This window comes from Microtus pennsylvanicus, chromosome 16 (assembly GCF_037038515.1).
Source record: "Microtus pennsylvanicus isolate mMicPen1 chromosome 16, mMicPen1.hap1, whole genome shotgun sequence".
In the NCBI taxonomy this organism is placed as follows: Eukaryota; Metazoa; Chordata; class Mammalia; order Rodentia; family Cricetidae; genus Microtus; species Microtus pennsylvanicus.
In genome coordinates this window covers 24,354,774-24,377,588 of record NC_134594.1, presented here as the reverse complement: position 1 = coordinate 24,377,588, position 22,815 = coordinate 24,354,774, and the positions used below count along the sequence as shown (strand labels likewise).

The 22,815-nt window shown below is 48.8% G+C and overlaps 1 protein-coding gene across 1 annotated transcript in view; it reads left to right on the top strand.

The window, feature by feature from the left end:
- The window catches only part of Maml3 (mastermind like transcriptional coactivator 3), a 418,971-nt gene extending 398,436 nt beyond the window's left edge, over positions 1-20,535 (top strand). Inside the window, exons 3-5 of the mRNA XM_075950592.1 lie at positions 8,740-8,991; positions 14,303-14,387; positions 15,674-20,535. Of these exons, the coding sequence (XP_075806707.1) occupies positions 8,740-8,991; positions 14,303-14,387; positions 15,674-16,674 (1,338 nt within the window). The 3' untranslated portion in view covers positions 16,675-20,535. The remainder of the gene's footprint in view (positions 1-8,739; positions 8,992-14,302; positions 14,388-15,673) is intronic.
- The last annotated feature ends 2,280 nt before the right edge of the window (positions 20,536-22,815 follow it).

Here is a 22,815-nt window from a genome sequence, read left to right as displayed (position 1 = left end):
CTATAAGGTCATCTCTCCCCCATATTGGGTTAGGCTAGAATTCACCATGCCCAGTTAGCTGAATTCAGCAAACATTTAGCTTGTTGCAATTGTGCCTCTAACTGTGCTGGATGCTGGAGGCAAAAAACCCACACACACACATGCGCGCACTCGCGTTTCTATCCTCAAGCAACAAACACCCCAGCTGGAATGAGTCAATAAGATACTATCCTGCCAATAAATTATAATTTGTAAGCTTTTGGACAGTTGGAACTTTCCGTTTTCTCATTTTGTTGAGTTTGACTTGGTAGGATGTACTGCCATATATATGCCATGGTCAGGACCATGAAGATATGTTTTTACATGCTAAGGAAAGGAGGAGGGATGTAAATGCAATTGTAGGATTAACATCAATTACGTTGGAATTACAGTAAACAAGTATTGCTCCTTTTTTCTACTTTCATACTTTGCTTTTAAAACTTTTGTGATTGGTAGGTGAGGACAGGAGAATCAGCAAAGCATGCCTGTTTTATTTTTTTATTTTTTTAATTAATTTATTTATTTATTAAAGATTTCTGCCTCCTCCCCGCCACCGCCTCCCATTTCCCTCCCCCTCCCCCGATCAAGTCCCCCTCTCTCATCAGCCCGAAGAGCAATCAGGGTTCCCTGACCTGTGGGAAGTCCAAGGACCACCCACCTCCATCCAGGTCTAGTAAGGTGAGCATCCAAACTGCCTGGGCTCCCACAAAGCCAGTATGTGCAGTAGGATCAAAAACCCATTGCCATTGTTCTTGAGTTCTCAGTAGTCCTCATTGTCCACTATGTTCAGCAAGTCCGGTTTTATCCCATGCTTTTTCAGACCCAGGCCAGCTGGCCTTGGTGAGTTACTGATAGAACATCCCCATTGTCTCAGTGTGTGGGTGCACCCCTCGCGGTCCTGAGTTCCTTGCTCAAAAGCATGCCTGTTTTAGATCACATATATGTGTGTATCTGAGCATGTGAGTGCAGGTGCCTGTGGTGGCCAGAAGGGGGTGCTGGATCATGTAGCTGTAGTTACTAATGTTTCTGCACTACATGATATGGCTGTGGGAATTGAATTTCAGTCCTCTGAAAGAACAAAACTTGTTCTTAACTACTAAGCCATCTCTCCAGCCTGACATGTATGTTTTCAATACAGTCATCCCTCAGAATCTGCAGGGGATTGGGGTCTAGGACACACATACAACACAGCAAAATCTATGGATGCTCAAATCCTAAAATATCATGAGATCTATGGATGTTCAAATCCTTTATCTAAAATATCATGAGATACACATGTGATTTACACAAACCTCCCATATACTTTGAATCATTTCTAGATCACTTGTATTACCTTAAAAGTATAAATGCTATGTAAATAGTTATTAATGTTGTATTGCTTAGGGAATAATGACAAGAGAAAAGTCAGGTTGGCGCATGGATTCAGTTTGTTTCAGGTGTTTTCAGTGTGTAGATGAGAAATTTGTGGCTACCACCTTTTGCTCTTTGATGTGTTAGTAGACATCATTCTGCTCATTGAAATCTAGAAAGAAAATCAAGTTTAAAGTCCTGGTGTATTTTTCTGTAGATCTAAGCTGGAAGTACAACACATACCCACTCCTGGAGGATGGACAGCATGCTCAGGACACAGCAGGAGCTGGTGAAATAGTTCAGTGGATGAAATGCTTGCCAAGCAAGCCTGAGAACCTGAACCCAGGTTCTAAAAAAGCTTGTAATCTCAGTATGGCGAGGCAGAGACAGGAGGGCTTTGCCGGTCTAGCCAACCCATGGGTTCCAGGTTCAGTGAGAAACCTTGATCAAGAGATGTGTGTGTATGTGTGTCTGTATCTCTCTCTGAATGTCTCTCTCTGTTTCTCTCTGAGAGAGAGAGCATGCTCCAGCAATAATCAGAGATGGTTTTTCTGTTGTCAGAGTTTTCAACCATGGGCCCATGGAGGGCCTGAATTACTAGTCAGGTCTGTAGGTCCCTCAAGGAAAACAGCTTCTTGGTTACTACTGCTTGAGTGAAACACTTTTTAAATTGATCCTCACAGTCTTAAAGCTCAATTGTTTGGGGGATACAGCACCACCCATCCCACAGACAAGAGGGGGCTTGCTGTGTATAGTCCAGGCTAGCCTTCCACCAGCCTCGGCCTCCTAAGTTCCACTGCCAGCACACCCAGATCAAAACAAACCTTTTAGTGCGACCTTTTTGAATGATCTTAGGAAAGAGAGGTATTTGGGGGTAGCTCTCTCTTGGGGCTTTCAAGGAAGTTTGTTATAAGCTGCTTTCCAAACCCACAGTGAAAAAAAAAATTGTTGCTTAAAAAGGAAATCTGTACGAGATTGCCACCATCCCGAGGCCATGTTTCTCCCCTGACACTTGATGGACTTCAGAGGGAACTTGGATTTTAATTTATTTTGTTTCATCTTCCCACTTACGGTTGAATGGCCTAATCTTCTGCCCTTTTTTTTTAAATGTCAAAGTTGATAACACAAAGACATCCCATCCCGATTTGGAGTCTCAGGCGATAATAAGAAAAAATATATATCTTTTTGTTGTCATTTACTTTCATTCTTTGATTCTCTGAGTCTAATAGTTTCTCCCCTTTTATTCTGTGTCCATCCTTTTTCCTTCCCGTTGCTCTTTACTCCAGAGTCCTCCTGGGTGGCCTACTCAATTAAGACCAGATGTATGTTTTGGTGATAGAAAAGTTCAAATCCCAAAGATGCCGCCGCCAGCTGCGGGATAATCAGACAAGTTCCTTAACCTCTCAGGGACGTGTGCTTTCTAATCAACGGAATGAGTTTGATTACATAGGTGAGCGCACCTAGTGCCTCATACGCGCGTTCTTTATCATCTTCTATTGTGGCCCTCTGGTCTCCTCCTTATTTGAAGAACCCTTTCGAACCAAGGGACACTCGTCAAACAGTAGCTTTCTGTCATACTACCCTAGGGGAATTCAGGGCATTCTTGGTGTTGTCCCCCAGCAAGGGACCACCCGTTCCTTAGTCTTGGCTACCCTTCACCTTCAGAGGGCAGCCAAACTGGAACACCATCCTTCTAGGAAGAGTTACGATCCCTGGTTCCCTTGAGGAAACTCTTAGGTCTTCATGACAGATATCCGTAACCTGACCAACCCTGAGCAGGGAAGGGGAGTTTTGTTCTAAATGCAGAAGATTTTGCACTAAAACCAGAGCCACCCCGCGCTCGGGCTTGATTTTGAAAATGCAAGTTTGCAATCAAATCAGGACCAGGCGGCAATCAGCCAGGATGACTCGCTCCAGTCATGCTCGATACTACAGGGTACCTATCACCTGGAGAACTTGGTCTGCTCAGTGGGCCTGGTGGAGCCAGGGAATCTGCATTTCTGCCTCAGTGCCGGGGAACGCTAATGTTGGTGAGCCTGGACCACCCTTTGGGAAACTGTGCCCTTGCCCGTTGCTGTACCCAAATCGCTCCTACAGAATGTGGAGGAGGTTTGCACACCGGCTTAACTCTTTTCATCTCCAAAGTTTTCGTTGCCAATGACCACTTTTAAACGTGATTTTAATTTCAAGGGATTCTGGATCCAGACAAGGTGGCCTGCCTGTGCCTCTGGGAACCACAACCGGGGTCCTTTGGGTGATGGATTCATCCTACCTGCTGCTCACTGCCATGAATGTGCAAAACCCTTGCTGGGCAGGTGTGACCTTAGCTCTCACCTTCCCTAGACCTTAGACTTCTGAAACTTAAAACGTGACTTTGTAGACAGCCTCTATTTACAGAATATGACATCTTTTGATATATAGAATTTAGTCAAAAATTCATTTGGCTTCAAGATTGGTTGAATTTTTTTTCTTTTATTACTTGTCCTAGTTGTGTGTGTGTGTGTGTGTGTGTGTGTGTGTGTGTGTGTGTGAGAGAGAGAGAGAGAGAGAGAGAGAGAGAGAGAGAGAGAGAGAGAGATTTGTTTTTCTAGGCATCCTTTCTGTTTGTTTACTGATTTCTTCCAACTCTTTCCTACCCAGAACAGCCTACCTATGTTCACATGTTCCTTCATGCGGTGTTCTCCAGGCTACAGGCACTCACGGAGTGGTGGCACTGGGCAGTGCGCCCTCCCCAGAGCGCAAGGCTGAGTTTCTCCAGGGCCCCAGAGTACCCACCCTGCCCAAGAGCTCCTGGCCTTTGTTAAGATTCACAGTGAGGCTTTCTCGGGCCAGCCTGGAGCTCCCGCCCCACTCCCGCCGGAGCCCCCTGAGGACCTGTAAGAAGATAGGCAGGAGTTGAAGAGGCTAAATTACGCCCCGGGGGACTTTTTAACAAAAACCCTAAATTTCATTTGGGCGACTGGTAGGCCACGCGGTTTCACAGAGTGAGCTGAGATCCCTTCCTCCCTACCCAGGCTTTGTGCCGCTCAGGCTAGAGGAACCCTGTCCCCGACATTTGCGAGGTGCCCCAGGGTCTGGCCGCCACAATCCCCCAGCATCTCCTCCAGCTCCCAATCCTCCGTTTTCTTTTTACGTCCTCCTGCCCTCCTCCCCAAGTCCCTCTTCCCTCTGGCTGGAGAAAAGTCGGTAATAAGAAACCAGTTCGGTGTCAGTCGGAGCGTGGGGATGGGAGAAACCTCCGCCCCCACCCCAAGATGCACGATCATGGAGAGAGAACTCATTTTGTGCAAAGAGGGCCTTAAGCCACCAGGGAATTCCTGGATTGTCTCAGGCTGTCGTGTGTGATGTCCATCACGCCGTGCGAACACCATCTGCTCCGTATTATGCTCGCAGTTGCCAGGCTACCTGCTGTACGCAGTAACACTTGACTGCCTGGCTCCACGTCCGCAGCGCCGGCCCTGACGGGGCGGGGGACCGAGGCCTGATTAAGCCATCTGCGGTGGGCGGGGGGCGCGGGCTCAGCGCGAGGCCTGGAGTGCGGTCCCGGGCTCACACCACCATCTGCTGGGCTGCCGGCGGAACAGCAGCTGCTCAAGAGGGTCCCCCTCGAGGCCGCCTAGAAAAGACTGAAGCCCAGGGGCCTCCTGGATCCAGGTACCCAGGATGTCGCATCCTGTCCCTCCCAGGAACCCATGATCTTCCCTATCCGCCGCATCTCTGGCCACTATCACCCAAACGCTGCGTGTTCTTGAGAATAATAATAATAATCCCTTCAGAGAAAGCAAGTTTCCCCACAAGTGGGTTTATAAATAAACAGCTGGCTGTTCTCGGAAGATATTTTTATCGCCTCTGATTTTTGAAGTCGGAAACTGCCTCTTTGGGGGAGGTTAGAGTGTTTTTTACCTCCTCCCACCTCACTCGAGCCGTTAGAAAGTTGTTAAGCTCTTGTCCCTGGAGCGGAAGGTATGCATGTGTAAGACGCGTTCTCTGGTTTTGATCTCTTTTTTTCCTCCCCCCTATTTTACTGAAGAGTGAGTGTTTAGAGAGGCACGAAGATCTGCGTAGCAAATTGGATACAACGGGAAGCGAGTGTATTAAGATTCTGGGGTGGAAAGCAAGGGAGGTCGCTGGGCTGGGAGTGGAGAACAAACCAGTAATTAAAACTAAAAATACTGCATCATTTGGCTCCCAGGCATTGCATGTCGCGTGACGAAAGCTCACTCTGGTTTTCTCTAATTGCACAACGCAGTGTGTCCCCCTCCTTAGAAACAAGATCAGGGACTTGGAATCCTCGAATTTGACAGGCTCTTTCTCATTAAGCCCACTTAGAGTCGGGGTTAAAAGAAGCCGTGTGACATAAACAGCCAAACAACCGCCCACGGCAGCTTGGTTTGGGAAGCCAGTCACGGTGCGCTTTCACACTCTGGGACGCACACCTGTGTGCTGCTTGCTGGGAAGCCCCTAAAGATGTTGCCTTTGGAGGGCTATATTCTAGCCATTGGGTCTTGTCGTCTGCATTGAGAACCCTAAGAACTTTGAGGACAGGACCATTTGGGGGATGGAAGTAACCCGGAGGTGATACCTTCACTGTGTCCACAGGGACAAAATGTGGCTGGCAGGCTGAACATCATCACCTTATTTGCCTCACGTGTTTTCCCAGGGGAGAGAAGGCTGGGAAATCAGGTCCTCCACTCCTGGGTCCATTCCTCGGCTGTGCAGGGGGTCGCAGGAGCAATAAAATCCCAAAGTGAAGGAAGAGAAACAAGGCCCTGAGGGCCACCCTTTGACAAACAAGCTAAAGAAAGTGTTGTCTTTTCTTCGGTCACATTTCCCCTTCAGATCTCTTCGTCAAAACCAGGAAATATTAAATAGACTGAAATGCATGAAAGAAAAACTATTATCTGCCCTTCTGCCAGTTGGCCAGCTCCACTCAAGTGTTAGCTCGTTTGTGAAAGTGTTAAGTTGGTCAGCCATTTGTCTCTCAAGGTGTCAAAAAACAACTTGATCATGAAGGAAGAAGGGCTTAGAGACAGGTAGCCAGAACTGGAAGGTAAGGGAACTCTTCGCTCGTGGACCTAGATCCCTATAGCCATGCAGAGCACCCATCTTTTAGCACAAGGCCTTTTATTGACATTAAAAATATCTCATAGCTCTCAACCTTATTATAGAGAACACGCATAAATAAAAAGCAGGTATCGTGGATTATTGAGATGGCTCAGCAGTTAGGAGTTAAACGGATCTTCTCAGGCCAGAATTTTGTTCCCAGCACCCACATCAGGAGGCTCACAGCTGCCCGTAACTCCAGATCCAAGGGATCCAACGCCCTCTTCGAACCTCTGTGGGTGTTGGTACGTAGGAGCATGTATAGACACATAATTTAGCTAGCACAACACGGTATTTTTATGAGCAACATATTTCATATTTAGTCTACAAGCTGTTCTAATATCTGTGCTTGACACTCTTCAGAGAAGGCCAGAGTGGGAAGAATATTTGACGTAGACTCAAAGTCAGCACCCCGGTTCTCTTATGGCCTGTCCTGTTACTGGTGCAGCCTGAACCACACAAACGAACCATAGCTCCCTCGGCTCCTGTTTCTGGGGCAATAGAACTGGTACATTTTGTTTGGATGCAGGGAGGCAGTGTAGGAGGAACCCTGCCAGGAAGGACCACCTGCCTGGGTCGGCACCAGGAGGGCCAGCCATCAACCCCACACTGGCCTCAGAGAGGCAAACATAAGCTTATGTCTGTATTTTGAGATAAAATTGCCAGCACGATCAACCGCATCTATATTAAAACAGTAGCGACTCTAAAGCGGAGGCTATATGAAAGTCCAGTTTGGATTATACCTTAAAATAATGGTGGCTATTCCCAGTGATTCCTCTTATTAGGCCCCATGAGACTGTCTCACGGTAGGGCAACTCCTGTCCTTATGTGAGTGCCATTACCGTGGTGTGTCTCTGTGCTCAGATTAGTTGCTTGTCGCCAGTGAACTGGAAAGACTGTTTCCACAGAGCGTTCAGACAGCATTTGCCATTGCCCGGGTGTCGATAGAAGTGTCTAGAAACCGAATTTTGTGTCTGCAAACCTTCTGTGCCCGTTAGCTTTCTCCCGCTGGTAGTAGCCACTGTCCAGCTACGTAGACGTCCCTTCTGGGGGCATTTTCCAGATAGCCCCTGGGCTCTGTGGGATTAGCCGTTTGCCCCATGAACTCTCTTCCCTAGGGGCCGGTCCCTAAAAGTTACTGCCAGCTCTCTGACAAGTAATTATAGAATCAAGAGTCCCCGTCCAGGCCCCAGTGCTGAAATTGTCCCGGATACATGAGACGCAATTCTGTTTTTAAAGAAATTGGGAGATTACATTGCTTTTTAAAATGTTTTCCTTTCACTTCATATATATATATATATATATATGTATATATATATATATATAATGTGCTTTGATCACATTTCCTTGCCATTGTCCTCTCATGTCCTTATGTCCTTCCCCCTCCAAATGAACCCCTTTCTCCTCCCAAGAAATCCCTCTTTTAAGATTATATAGCTTTGGCCGGGTGTGGTGGCGCACACCTTTAATCCGGCACTCAGAAGACAAGGCAAGTGGATCTCTTCAGTTCGAGGTCAACGTGGTCTACGGAGTGAGTTCCAGAACAGAACAGCTAAGGTTACAGGGTTACAAAGAACCTTGTCTCAAAAAAACAACAACAAACACAAACAAACAAACAAAAAACAGACCAAAAAGATCAAAGTTACATAACTTTGATCAAGATAAAACATTCCAGTTCCTACTGTCAAAAGCCCGACAGAATTTAAAATGGACACGCAGGCGCACATGTGAACGCGCTCACTCATACACGTACGAAAGCTGGTGTTTTGGTTCAATAAACTAACATCCAGCATCAAGTCTGTTTGTTACTGTGCTCCGGCAGTATGTGTCTTCTTGTATGTCACTCCTGTCTACTAAGATGTCCATTGTAGCAACGTAGACTGGAAGAGGTAGGGTTATCAGGAAAGGCAGGGATGGATGTTGCCTTTGAGACTTACAGTGAGCCCAGCCTGAGGCTGTAGTTCCCTTCTTTAGAGAAATCGAGTGTCAAAATTCCAGTGCACAGCCACCATGACATCCCATCAGAAGCAGACCCACTCTCTATTACTGTTCCCTGCCTCTGTCGCCTCTCCAGTTCTGCTATGGTGAGGCCTGCGCGATGGTTTTTATGCAGGATTACAAGATGGTTTTCTGGCGGTATAATGGGTACCCCTCAGGACCCCTAGAAACCCCAAACTAGGACCCCGTTCCCCTCAAGAGAAGTTTCCCATGAAATGACAGGAAGCATCCCAGCAGAATTTCTAAATTGCTTTCTTCTGGTCCTTCTAGGAGCAGCATGCAGCTGGTCTTCCCAGGACCGCGGGCCCCATGCAGAACTCGGTGCCGCCGCCGGGGTCGAGCAGCATGGTCTCAGGAGCCAGTCCTGGGGGGCTTGGCTTTCTAGGGGGCCAGCCACAGGCAGCCATCATGAAGCAGATGCTAATGGACCAACGAGCCCAGCTGATGGAGCATCAGAAGCAACAGTTCCTTCGGGAGCAGAGGCAACAGCAGCAGCAGCAGCAGCAGATCCTGGCTGAGCAGGTAGGTGACACCCTCCCTACAAGGTGTTAGCCATCAATTCAGCGATCACTTACTTGGCCCCTGCTGTTTGTGAGGAAGGCATCTTGTCCCTGTTTAGATGCTCATAGACCAGTCCTTCACAGAAGCCTAGAAGAACCTGTGGAAGTTACGCTTTTTCAATTAGCTAGGCATCATTAATTAGTTTGTTCTTTAAAGACAGGCTTTAACCATCAATTTGAAGGCCTGTTTCCTGAAGACAATTCTTCCATCCATACCAACCCCCTTCCTCCTGATTTCTGGTACAGGGGTCTTTATAATCAGCCTGTAGTAGGGGCTAGCTCACAGCTACCACAGGCCTTGATATTGCTAGTAGCAAGCTAAATAGTAATAATACAAATAATACATGAGCTAGGGAAGGTAGTTCAGTTGGTAAGGGGCTTGCCATGCAAGCAGAAGGACCTTGGTTTACCTGCAGAACCTGTGTAAAAAGCCAGGCATGGTGGTGCTCCATCTTCGTTCCAGCACTGGGGAGGTGGATCCATGGGGTGTGCTAGCCAGGTCCTGTCTCACAAAACAAGGTAGATGGTCCCTGAAGAATGAAACTCAGGGTTGATCTCCCCTCCCTCCCTCTCTCTCTCTCTCTCTCTCTCTCTCTCTCTCTCTGTCTCTGTCTCTTTCTCTCTGTCTCTCTCTCTCTCTCTCTCTCTCTCTCTCACACACACACACACACACACACACACACCAAAATAAAATAAAATTAAAACAAATAGTTCAGAAGGAAAGAGTGGAGAATTCTACTGAAATGGTAGCCTGGCGATATTACAACAAGGTGGAGAACTCTCTGGGAACTTGGACAGAGTTGAGGAGAGGATGCAACTGGAGAAAGTCCCAACACCTTTCCCTATAGCTCAGGCCATCTGTGAGTTAAAGGAAGGCCTAGTACAAACATGCCCTTACCCTCAGCCGCCTCGTCGGCCCCAACCATATAACTCCTCCAGCTCTGGAAGAAAGCCTTCCCTGCAGACTGCCCCCGTAGGCTTTGATTTGTTTTGTTTACAGAGACGCTGGTGCCCTGATTTAGTGTTATCCCAAGGAATCGCCTAGTACTGTCCACAGGAGATCCCCTGATGGCCCCTGTGCGCGTCTCGTAAGGCAGGCAGGCTCTGTATCACAGGTGCAATGGCTCCGGCTCTTGCTCATTCTTGCTCCTAATAGAATTAGAATTTTGGAATTTCCTCTTCAAGGCGCTGAGTAGGACACAGGCTCATCAAGGTCCCTACCCACCAGGAGCAGCAGTCACAAACACCACCAAAGAGAAAAAGGTGTCCTGTTGAGTGGCGCGTGCTAATGTTCCTCGTTTTTTGCTTTTGTTCCCTAGTAGCTATGCAATTATCTCCCTTTTAACCAAGGTCAGCCGGCCACCTGGCAGCCGTTGTACAAACAACCCTCTATCCCACTCACCCCGCATAAGGTGTGTGACAAGGAGCTGCGCTAATATCTCCCCAGCAGTGATGAATGGAGCCGCTAAGGGACTCTGGGCTTTGTAAATCTCTCCTCCACCAAACCCAGGACATTTTCAGGTGTGCCTGGTGCCCTGAGAAATGATTTCTGATATGCGTGCGGCAGCCAAGGCCCAGAAGGAGGCAGGGTGGCCAGGCAGAACTCATCTGTACCCACCCAGGGGTGTGCTCCCAAGTCACAGCACAGTCCACTCGGACTTCCTGGGGAAGGAATGAAAAGGGAAGGGGAAGATTGCAGGAAGAGGTGTGTCAGACCCTTGCCTGTGGGCAGGGAGACAGAAAGCCCTCAGAACTGTGGCGAGGTGGGACTCCCTGGAAAATGCGAAGGAAGCAGGAAACTGAGTTGCCTTAGCAGCTAGAGGCACAAATTAGGAGTTGAAACCTCTCGGCTCAGGGTCAGGACCCTGTTCTTCCGCAGTTAATGTGATTTTGAACAAATAAATAAATCAAGTAAGGCTGAAGAGATGGGTAAAACGCTCGCTATAGAAGCATGAAGATGTGCATTTAATACCAGGTGTGTTATTATAATACATAATATGATAATACAGCACCCATCTGGAATCACAACATTCCTACAGTGGGGTGGGGGAACATGGGGACCCTCAGAAGCTACCAGGTCAGCTAGCTGGCATATTGAAGCAAGCAAGAGACCCTATCTCAAACAAGATAGGAGGTGAAGATGAATATCAGAGGTTGTCCTGTCCTGTCCACATTAGTGCCTTGGCACACACCACACACATGTATATGTTCATGTGTGTGTGTCTCTGTGTGTGTGTGTGCGCGCACATGCAAGCACATGCATAATTAAAAAAAAACAGCCTGTCTTTATCTAGCAGGTTAGGTTTACATAATTTCCTGTCTTAAAGATGACTTGAAATAATGGCCTGCCAACTCCATACATCCGTGTGCACAGATGTAATGGGAAAGGCTCATAGGACACACAACAGCATCAGGGATGGTTGTAGAAAAGCTACAGCCGCAGGTACCGCCCACGTCAATGTAACGTCTTGCCTGCCTGGGCCCTGTGTGTTGATGATGAGTGCAGGTGATTTGGGCTGCTCAGTGGGATGGTCTTGGCTTTCTCCTTTGAGATTTGTTCCCTGTTGTAGTTGGCAATGCTGCGCATGGGACCCAGAGCCTCACACGTGTGAGGCAAGTGTTCTGTGCGGAGCTGCACCCCAGCCCTGAGAGTAAATTTGACTGACGCATCAGCAAATCTGTGATTTTCCTCAGTCTCTGCATAGTAAGCATGCCCCAGCGCCTTCAGTTCTGGGAACGGTATATTGGAAACACTCGTGTTTCCCGAAAGTCCGTGTGAGGGGGTCACAGGGGTTTGAGATCCTGCCTGTCTTCAGGAACTCAGCTGACCTGGCAAGCAGAGCGAGAAGGTTCAAAGCAGGTGGGGACCGAGGCTGATGCCTGGTTCTCGGCAAGCACGTAGCGTGTCCCTCTCCTCCACTCAGCACGGGTTGAACAGAACTTCCCGTTTGAGGTTCCAGGCAAGGGGTCGTGATAATGACGTCCCGTCGTTTACAGGTGGGAAGACTGAAGCTGGGGAGGAGCTCCTGTGGTTGGAGACCACAGACGTAGAACGAGGTCGAGCCAAGCGTGATGCCGGGCCACACCCTAACCTGAGGCAAACATATTCCTCCCTGTAAATGAGGCCAGAAACCTTGTAGACTGTATAGAAAATCTGACGTGTGTGTGTGTGTGTGTGTGTGTGGTGTGTGTGTGTGTGTGTTTGTACGCGCACGTGTGTGTGCATGTGCGCGCGTGTGTGTGTGCATGCGCGCGCGTGTATGTGTGTGTGTGTGTGTGTGTGTGTGTGTGTGTTTTACACGTGGAGGCCATGGATCAACCACAGATAGCATTCTTCTGGCACGCTCCACATTGTTTATTAACACAGGGTCTCTCCAGGCCTGGAGCTTTGGAAGTAGGTTAGACTGTTTGACCAGAGAACGGCCTGCTTCTGCCTCCCCAGCCCTGGGTTTACACCATGGCTGCTTAAAAAACAAAAACGAAACAGAAACAAAAATCTGAGCTCTAGGACTCAAACTCAGGGCCTTGGCTTCTGAGACCAGTTAATTGTTTTGCTGACTCAGCTATCTCCCCAGAAACTTTTGAGAGCTCAACTCGCTCTCAATAATGTCCTTGCGTTATTGCCTGAAAGGGTGGCATGGTCTCTGGCCTACGCTCATAATGGTCTATGCATTGATTAATCTCTTTTGTGTAGAATCCTACGGTAGACACACAGGGTGGGGTCAACAGGCCAGAGGCTGTTTCTGGCTGGGTTTTTTTCCCCCTTTGGATGCCAGAATGCTGGCTGGCCTTTAGAGGAAAAGAAAGAAAAATGGAAAATTACAGACCTGCCCAGGAACAAACTTGAGAGAGAAAATAGAAGAAGACGCATGTGGTAAGAAGTAGCCGGTGGGTGTTATTTTTATAACGAACACTCTAAAGAGCAGGGATCTGGTTGCATGTTCTCTTAGTCCTCACAGATGAGAAGTACTTAGTGAATATTCAGCAGCTGCCAGAAAGAGGTTAAGTGGCCTCGAAGGTCACATGGGTACTTGATGGTCAACCAAGAACTCAAAGTCTCCGTCCCTGCTCTTTCCCCTTGCCCTGTGTCTCTCCCCCTTTGCACATGGAAAAGATCGAAACAGCCTGCCTGGGGTTGGTAACTACGCTTCTGGCACAGACTCCCCCTGCGGCAAAGAAGACTAAAAGGTGGTAAAAGGTGGGCCTCCGCCTCCTACAACAAGTGGAATCTTACTATTGGCTTCAGAGCAGCAAACTCAGAGGGGTTTTTTGCTTGTTTGTTTTTTAGCTTTTTGAGACAGGGTTTCTCAGTGTAGCCTTGGCCATCCTGGAACTCACTTTGTAGACCAGGCTGCCCTCGAACTCACAGAGATCCACCCGCTTCTGCCTCTCAAGTGCTAGGATTGAAGCGTGTGCCACCCTGCCTAGCCAAATTCAGAGTATTTTACTTGTAGACATGTACCGTACAGGTGATGTGACTTCATGGGAATAAGATTCGTGTGTGTGTGTGTGTGTGTGTGTGTGTGTGTGTGTGTGTGTGTGTCAAGGAGCCTATTTTCCTGTGCCCATAGCATCTACTTAGGTCATTAAAAAGTCATTGCTTGTTCCTTTGAGCCAGGTCCCCATAGTGCTAAGGAGAGCAGTCAGGCTGATACTGGAAAATCAAAATTAAAATTACTTCAGTTGGTACGTGAGACAGCAAGGTAAACACCAGAAATTTAAGGACACATTGGCAGAGACTATGTCGCAGCAGCTCTAGCTGCCGCAGCCCCAGACCAGCGACCCCCTAAATGGCTGTCTCAAGCAGAATAAGTAAGCTGTGGTCCGGCTGTACGGTAGACTCCTAGGCAGTGGTGAAGATGAGCCATACATCTCAGCGTGAAGGAATCCATCTTCTGAGAAATGGAAACCGTCAAGCTCCGAGTCCTTATTGTAACACTCGGGTTCAGGGAAGTACAGACTCCGTGAAGAGTAGTCCCTGTGGGTCAAAGTTTAGCTAATGGAGCTCTCGGTCAAGAGAGAGGAATGGCGGGAGCTTCTGGCGGCGTCCTTTTCTGGAGTTTAGGGTGGGACTAGTTTTCTTGGTGTTTCCACATCATAAAAATCTGCTCACTCGTTCACTTTCTGCAGCCCTTGCCTACGTGCTTGTTGTTTTCCCACACGAACTTTAGTTTGGGGGAAACGATAATATACCGCCTTCATCAAAGCTGGCAGGCACTCACCCGTGTGCTGTCCCGTCTCACCTCCGCTTCTCTTGTCTTCTGTCGTTCCAGCAGTTACAGCAGTCACACCTGCCCCGCCAGCACCTCCAGCAGCAGCGGACACCATACCCAGTGCAGCAGGTCAATCAGTTCCAAGGTGAGGCCACTGGGTATCTCCTGGCCCTGACTCCCTGCGGGTCTGCGGCCAGTGAATTGCTTTGCACTCTCTCTTTATATCTGGGTAGTAACCAGCTAACCGAATAACTGGCAAACTAAAAGAAGCAACCCTAAAGGATTCCTGGAGGACCCCTGTGATGCCTGCTGATCCTTGGTGGTCACAGAGAAGTTCCAGCCAGCTCAGGGTGAAGTGGAGTAGCAAGACTCAGACCGCTCTGCTTTGTTGAGGCTACAAAGTATTTTGATTGTTGAGCAACCTTAGCAAGCTAGCGCTTGTCGGCCCCAATATCAGTCTTGTTTGCATGACTAGACAGTCATCTTAGTGACAGAGAGGAGGAGAAGGGAGGAGGAGGGAGGGACAAGATGGGGCATGGGGTGCGGAATGATTCCCAATCCAAAACAGTGAGCTTTGCTACAGAAAGACGTGAGATTCTTTGCCAAGTAACAAGAGACAGGATGGCTTCTTTTTCTGGCTGTTGGACACGAAAGCTCATAGAGAGCTACAAAGTGGATCTAAAGTCTGTCTCGTTGGCTTGTAAGCAGCGGTAATGACCTTCTACCCCCAATCCTACTCAAGTCCTAAAGGGGAAAAAACAGCCAAATGGGGACTTCATTGAATGGATTCTCTACTAAACTGAATTCCACTGCATACAGAGAATATGCAGCGAACAGACATTATTTATTCTTCCTCCTCATCTCCTCTTCTTCATCCCCCTCACCCTTGCTGATACAGAATCCCACTATATACTTCTGGCCAACCTGGAGTTCGCTGTGTGGCCCAGGCTTGCATTCACAATCCTCACACCTCCCTGTCCTCCAGGTTGATAGGCTTACAGACATCTGCCACCACCCTCAATTTAGCCCATGGTACATTCTCTGGACACCCAAAGAGATGGTATCCCACTGACTTGATGGCATAAAACCCAAAATAGGAAATGACTTGCCTCTGAACGTGAACAAACAGAACACGGGGGCATGACCTCAATTTTCTGTCTCTGTTTAAATATAAATAAGAGTTGGCAGGGATCGTCTCTGGATGCTGGGATTCGGGTGACTTTAATTTCTGACTTTATACTTTTCAATACTTGGCAAAATTTTCACAACTCACATGTTATAACCATGTAAGTAATGACCTTTTATGAAGATTTATTGTTGCAGCAGATCCTTTCCTATACAGGGCTGTCATTCCCAAGGAAGAGCCCAAGAACACCTTGCAAGATCCTGACAGAGAATTGCAGGTGATGGCTGTCCTTTCTCTCCATGTAGGTTCACCCCAGGATATAGCGGCCGTGAGAAACCAGGCAGCCCTCCAGAACATGCGGACATCAAGGTTGATGGCACAGAACGCAGGCATGATGGGAATGGGACCCTCCCAGAACCCAGGGACTATGGCCACAGCAGCAGCCCCGTCAGAAATAGGACTGACCCCTTATAGTGCCCCTCCACCCAACCAACCCGGAATGTACAACATGAGCACAGGAATGACCCAAATGTTGCAGCACCCTAACCAAAGTGGCATGAGCGTCCCACACAGCCAAGCCCAGGGACCCAGGCAGCCTGCCTCTGGCCAAGGAGTGGGCATGGTGAGCGGCTTTGGTCAGAGCGTGCTGGTGAACTCGGCTCTGACCCAGCAGCACCAGCCGTTGAAAGGACCCGTGGGCCAAGCCTTGCCGAGGCCCCAAGGCCCACCAAGGCTTCAGAGTGTCATGGGAACCATCCAGCAAGGAGCGCAGAACTGGCAACAGAGGGGCCTGCAGGGAGTGCCGGGGAGGACTAGTGGAGAGTTGGGACCATTCAACAATGGCGCCAGCTACCCGCTCCAAGCTGGTCAGCCAAGACTGGCGAAACAACACTTCCCACAGGGACTGAGCCAGTCAGTCATGGACGCTAACGCCGGCGCAGTGAGAACCCTCAATCCAGCGGCTATGGGCCGTCCGATGATGCCACCACTTGCAGGGCAGCAAGGTCCCAGTCAAGTGAGGCCGTTGGTCATGTCTGGTCTGAACCAGGGTGTCCCTGGCATGGCGGCATTCAGCCAGCCCCCAGCCCAGCAGCAGATAGCCGGCGGCACCTTTGCCACCAGCAACCAGGGCCAGGCCTATGAGCGGAACCCCGCTCAGGACATGTCCTACAATTATAGCGGTGAGGGTGCTGGGGCTTCGTTCCCTGGCCTGCCGGACAGTACAGACCTGGTGGACTCCATCATCAAAAGTGGCCCGGGGGATGAGTGGATGCAAGAACTTGATGAACTCTTCAGTAACCCCTAGTCGGGAGGGGTCCGAGAGCTGTAGTGGCGGAAGCCTCGCAGGCAGGAAAGAAACAGGATGGTGCACCATCCTTGTTTTTTGTTTTTTTGACCCACGTAAACCGAGAAAACGACAGCCGGCTGACAGTAGAGAAGGTACGGGTGCCAATCCCCAGCTCCATGGGGCTTCAGTCCACCTGCCTTCCACAGAGCAACCAAGTAGAGAGGTCATGTGGATACCTGCGTGCAGAGAAGAGATGTGGGGAGCAGGGGAGTAAGTCGAGGCAGCAAGAGTTCCTCTGCTAAGCACCCCGGGACCCACTGGTCCAGAAAGAGTCGTTCCGACCCAGAGAGGGACCGTGGCCCAAGATGAGGTCCCCTCAGACCTGCCTGCCTCAGTTCCCGAGACCTCGGAGATGGAGCCTCAGCCAGAGGAAGCCCAGCCGGAGGATGCTGGGAGACACACAGGCAGTGTGCATAGGTCAGAAACCCTCTGAATGCTGGATGGAAGGAGATGTCTACTTCCAGACGTGTTCCTGGATATGGAGGCAGGCACGAAGAACAGTGGACTCGCCTGAGCTGGCCCAAGGGAGACAAGCAAGGATCCTGCAGGGCTATCTGTCTCCTGCCCAGCGATGACCCTCAGGAATGGTAAGGTGTTGCTGCCAGCCCCCTCACCAGGATTGACAACTATACTTGAGAAGGGCCCAACTGGTAGCCCTGAAGGTCAACTTCTGCCGGTGGCCATGGTGGTCATCGCTCTAGGTTGCACTGAGCTTCCTGGAGGCCCCATCTGATTCGACGTATCTGTTTTCATCTGTTTGTGATCATAGCGTGGAGAGGCCCCTGCTGGATTCAGTGTCTGCCAGCCCAGCCCCTTCCTCCCTCACCACTGTCTCTAGTCCTGGCCTCTGTGCCAGCCTGCCTTTACTTTTCCCTACAGGAAGGGAAGCCGCTGGGGCAAAGTCAAAGGAAGTACAAGAAGAATTTAGACAGTGTCTGGCTTACGGAGATCTCCGCAGGAGCCAAGTGGGCTGCACTGATAAAAAGCTGCAGGTTTATGCGTTAATACCCACACTTCAGATATCCCCAGGGAAGAATGGCCTGGCGTCCTTTCAGATGATGCCAACAATGACGCTCCAGAATCAACCCCATCATCAGAAAGGCAAATATCAAATGCTAGAGATGGAAAAGCTGAAAACTCATAACTTCACCTTAACCAGTTCAGACACTAAAGAGAGGGAGATGCGGCCCCCATCTTGAAGGCTGTGCCGCCGCCGCCGTCTTGGTAGCGCGCATACCTGCCCGACGTGAAAACTAAGAAGGAATTAACAACCTCTGTGGTCACAAGCCTTGTCTCTCGCTCTGTACCTCCCCTCCCACAAGCCCATCTTGGAGGTCAGGTGGCATTTTCCCATGGTGTTTGCACATACCACACACACACACACACACACACACACACACACACACATCCCACAAACTGGCTTCCTTCTCTGTCTTCACGTCCATCTCACTCCAGAAGACACGAGCCTGTGGAGACTGTACCGGCCATACCCAAGAACATCCCGAGAAGGTGTAGAAGGCTGCCGTGGAGCACTGTGGCTCTGGTCTCCATACCCCGAGAGTTCCAGACCTGCTCTGCCAGGAAGTAAAGCCAGAGGCACCAGGGTGAGGAGCTGTGCGCCTCTCCAAAGAGGTGGTGGCAAGGTGACTGTGAACTCCCAGAATGGGGGGGCGGGGGTACTGCCGCTAGGGAAACTGAGTGGAGACACGTGGAAACCAAAAAATAATTTTAAAAAAACAGTAACGTGAGAAATCAGAATACAGGTGTATCACCTTTTCCTGCCAGGTTACAGGAAAGAAATATATAAGCAATGAGGAGAAACTGGAGGTGGAGAGAGTGGGCACCATTGTCCTTGGAAAGCCTCCAGCAAGTGCTCAGCCTGAGGACCAACTAATATGGTAGATTTTAATGAGGTCATTTTGTTTTGTTTTTACTACGGTGCTGATGTATATGTAATGTCTAAAAAAAAGAAGTTATTTGTACATAAGTTTTTACAATGCTACAGATATCACTGGGTCTACTATATGTAAAAAGTATACATATAAATATATATATATATATATATAATGTTTGTTTAAAATAGAGTATTTTTATTTCCCCCCAACTCATCATCAAAGAGGTGGTGTTAACTTCGGGTGACGTCTAATTCCTGGTTTATACCGTATGACCTATTGGCAACTTCCTCCATTTTATCCAGATTTTTCTAGTTTTCTGTTCTTACTTTGTCCATCAAGCACCCTTTAAGGAGTGTGCAGAACTCTGGAATTTAGAAGCGAAGCGATGTTGACACACCACTTTTAAAGAAAAAAACAGCCCACGGAAATCAGCTGTCACTCTCTGAGTCAATCCATAGCATAGCTCGCTTTGGGATCCCCTCTCTGGCCCAGCCCCAGTTACTCAGATGTATCATTCTCGGGTTTTAGTGGAGTAACTGAAGATTCCTTTTTCGGCATTGTGGTGTCGTTATTTAAACAATGATTTAACAGTAGAAATCAATCACTCTCGAGCCTTGTTAGTTCAACCACGCCACGGAGACTTTCTGAATTTGCTAGAGTACCCTGAGGGGTGTGGTGGAAGGGAGAGGGGTCTGACGTGAAGAAGTCTGTTTATAGATTAGCTCAGCCCGAGCATTCAGAAAATAGTGGGGCCAGTGGAATGACGCCACAGGGGAAAGGCGCTTGCCACCAAGCCTGGAGACTTGGGTTCGATCCCTGGAACCCACAGGATGGGAGGAAAACTGACTCCCACAAGTGATCCTTTGTCCTCTAGATGAGCCCCCTGTGACTCAAGTGCGCATGCGCACATGTGCGCAGGCGGGCAGGCACGCACACACACGCACGTGGACACGCACGAGCACACACACAAATGTATAAAAATATAATGAAGAGAAAATGAGTAGTAAAAATTTGATGGAAATATTTGGACTGTATTGGGAGGAAACAATTCGGTAGCCTTGCTCTCTGTAGCGGGCAATTTTGACACCCGCACTTCTCCGTGTCCCCTGTTTCTGCTGGCCCACTGTGCCTCTGTCAACGCAGGGTCTGACCCAGCTTTCCCCATACCTACCGTGAGCTGAAAATGCTTCAGGCTTATCCTCCTCTAAGTCCAGCCAGTAGCTCACTACTACGGGATAATAAAAGGCCAGTGAACAAACTCTGCGGGATCAGGCAGAGGCTGGGCCTTGGAGGCTGGGGCATGGCTGCCACTTGCTCCCTTGCTTGATTTCTTCCCATCTTCCACCCGTTGCCCCACTTTCTTTTCCCCCCTCTTCCTTCAGGCCCGTCATTAACATATTGCATACATGGGAATCCATTTCTCCACTTCGAGAAGACCCGCCCTTAAGATACCCCCATTAAACTTAAAACATAGTAAAATGGCATTATTTCAAAACTCTTGAGTGAAGCAGATAATAGACCACAGAGAAACATCACCAATAGAAACGGTTCCAAAACAAAGATGAGTTTTAATATACATGAGCCAGGAGAAAGAACGAACCCCACTGTGGAAGGAGAGGCTAGCCCTGCCCACCGTGGGCTGTGCTTCCAGGCTGGCTCACAGTGCTGTGGAGGAAGTAGCCTGCCTCTGGCTGCCCCTGTAGAGCTCAGACTCTGCCAGATAACCGGGTGGTAAAAGTGGATCTGGTTTGGTTGGAAGGAGGATGAGAGCGGGAATTGACGACAGGGTAAAACCATGACGCTCTGAGAAGGATGATGCTCCTCACTTTAAAGTTTATACTGAAATCTGTTGGGCGCCGGATCTCGAATGGGATACCTTTCTTCTTAAGAAAAATAAATAAATCTATAATTTTATTAAGATAAAACTGAATTGTGGTATGCAGTTCATGTTCAACCATTTTCACAGGTGCCTACCATGGGCCTAAGAGGATTCTACGAAGTGATTGTAGATGCCAGTCCAGACGATGCCCAGAACTGATGGCTCTAGGGAGTCAGGACAGGATTGGGGGTGGGGCCAGGATTCAACTGACTCCTAATATTTCTGTATGTCAAGGACCAAGGTGAAAGCTTGTCTCCTGAGACCAGGGCATTTGAAAACATTCGACCCATGAACAGTAACAAGCACGGTTGCCATTCTCCCCTTCCTGTAGCAGCAACCACCCTGGGCACTATAAACACCCTTCCCTCTGTCACCTCCATCGCTGGCATGGCAACTGTCACTGGCACCGCGAGTCTACCTTTTCCTTCCTATGTGTGGTTCATATCCAGAGCAGCTATGCCTGAGGGGACAAAGAGGCAACGGTTCTAGATTTCCCGGAAGTCACTGGGCACATGAGACACGTGTAGCTTCTTCGTGGATTAAGGAACGTTCCCAGACTCAGGTGAATTGTCTCAAGGACTGTGTCTGAGAAAGGCAGAGGGGAGGTGGGGGCAGGGGACAAATGGGGTGATCTTTTTCTCATTAGTGATATTTTGATATATCTTTTGAGGTCCAACCGTGAAAACAAAGCTTCCTGGGAAGGAACAAGACATGAAAACAAAGCTTCCTGGGAAGGAACAAGACTATGGCATGTGACCTATGGCTTACTTTCTGGCTTCTGTTTGATTTATTGTCTTCTTCTCTCTCTCTCTCTCTCTCTCTCTCTCTCTCTCTCTCTCTCTCTCTCTCTCTCTCTTCTCTCCTCTCCTTTCCTCTCCTCTCCCCATCTCTCTTTTGTTCAGTTCAAAGGACATGAGATTCTTACCCTGATACTCTCTATGGCCCATCTCACTTCCAAGGGCAAGCAGGAGGAATTACTGCAGCTCCCTCGTGTCCCCGCACTGGCCACCAGGGACAGACCAACCCTAATGGGTTCAGCAAAGTCACCATGTCCCCCATCACGTCTCTCACACAGAACAAAAGAAACTTCCCAGCTATGGAAAGCCTGCGTTGTTTGTTTGCTTGTTTCAGCTTCTCTTTAAGAGTTTAAAACTTTAAACACCTCCAAACCATCGGGGAAGCAGAAAGGGTGTCTCCACGGTCATCAGATCAGTTTAACCGTGTTTAATATGCAGAATTTGGGGAGTTTTTCAAAGCAAATCACGTGCCTGTGACTACTCCCCTGCCCCCTCCAGCAGCACTTCAGCATGCAGTGGTAGAGAACATTCTCGGCCCTAACCACGGTGTCATTAAAACAACAGTTAGCACGTGTTCCCTTGTGGTTTGTAGTCTCATTCCACATCACATCCAGGTGCTAACAGTCACCTCTCAAAGGTCTCTCTGTCCAGGATTTATCAAGGCTCTCGCTTCCCTTCGGCCTGCTCTCCTTCTGACACGTCTCTAGTACATGAAGGGGCTCCTCCTCTGTCCCTCTTCTCGTGACATGGTTTTCAGGCAACAAATCCGATTTCTAAGTGTAAAATGGGTCAGAGTTACTCATCAAAACATGTTTGTACCACTGTCAGGCTGAGCAGACAGTGCCTGCCCAGCGCTGGGAAGGTTGGGGCAGATGGATCAGAAAATCAAGGACCCTGTCTCAACAACAACACAAAAACAGCTTTTTGGCCAGAAACAAATGGAATCTACTGCGGAGGAGGCCGGCTCTACCCAGAGTCTTAGGGCCCAATTTAGTAGTGATTAAAATAATGAAGTTTTCCGGTGGCAATGGAGTAGAGCGAAAACAAACCCCTGTTTCCGCATGTGTTTAACCATCCGTGTGCATGGGTGTACATGTGTGTGCATGAGCATACTCAAGTTAAATACAAAATATTTTGAGATAGTGAAAGTTTGGGAAAGTTTTCTTTTCTTCTTCCAAATGACGTGTAAATGCAGTAAATATGATGTAAGGCTAAAAAAAAATTATACGTAGCTTGACATTTTAAAGGATTTGCCCTATGAGAAAATGAAGCTCAGAGCTGCCGAGTGCTGGGGTCCTATGCTGTGTCCAGCAGGTGACAGGACAGACAATGGTCTTGTGGCCCTGGAGTGCTCTGTATCTGCCATACAACTTCCCACTGAGGGATACCTTGTCCACAGTCAGTCACCTAGCAATGGGGGAACAGGACTTAAGTCCAAATATCCCCTTTTCAAGGCAATGCCTTGTGCCTTGCAGTGTCCACTGCAGTCCAGGCAATTGTTAGCTCCTCCTGCTATTCTGGAAGGGCT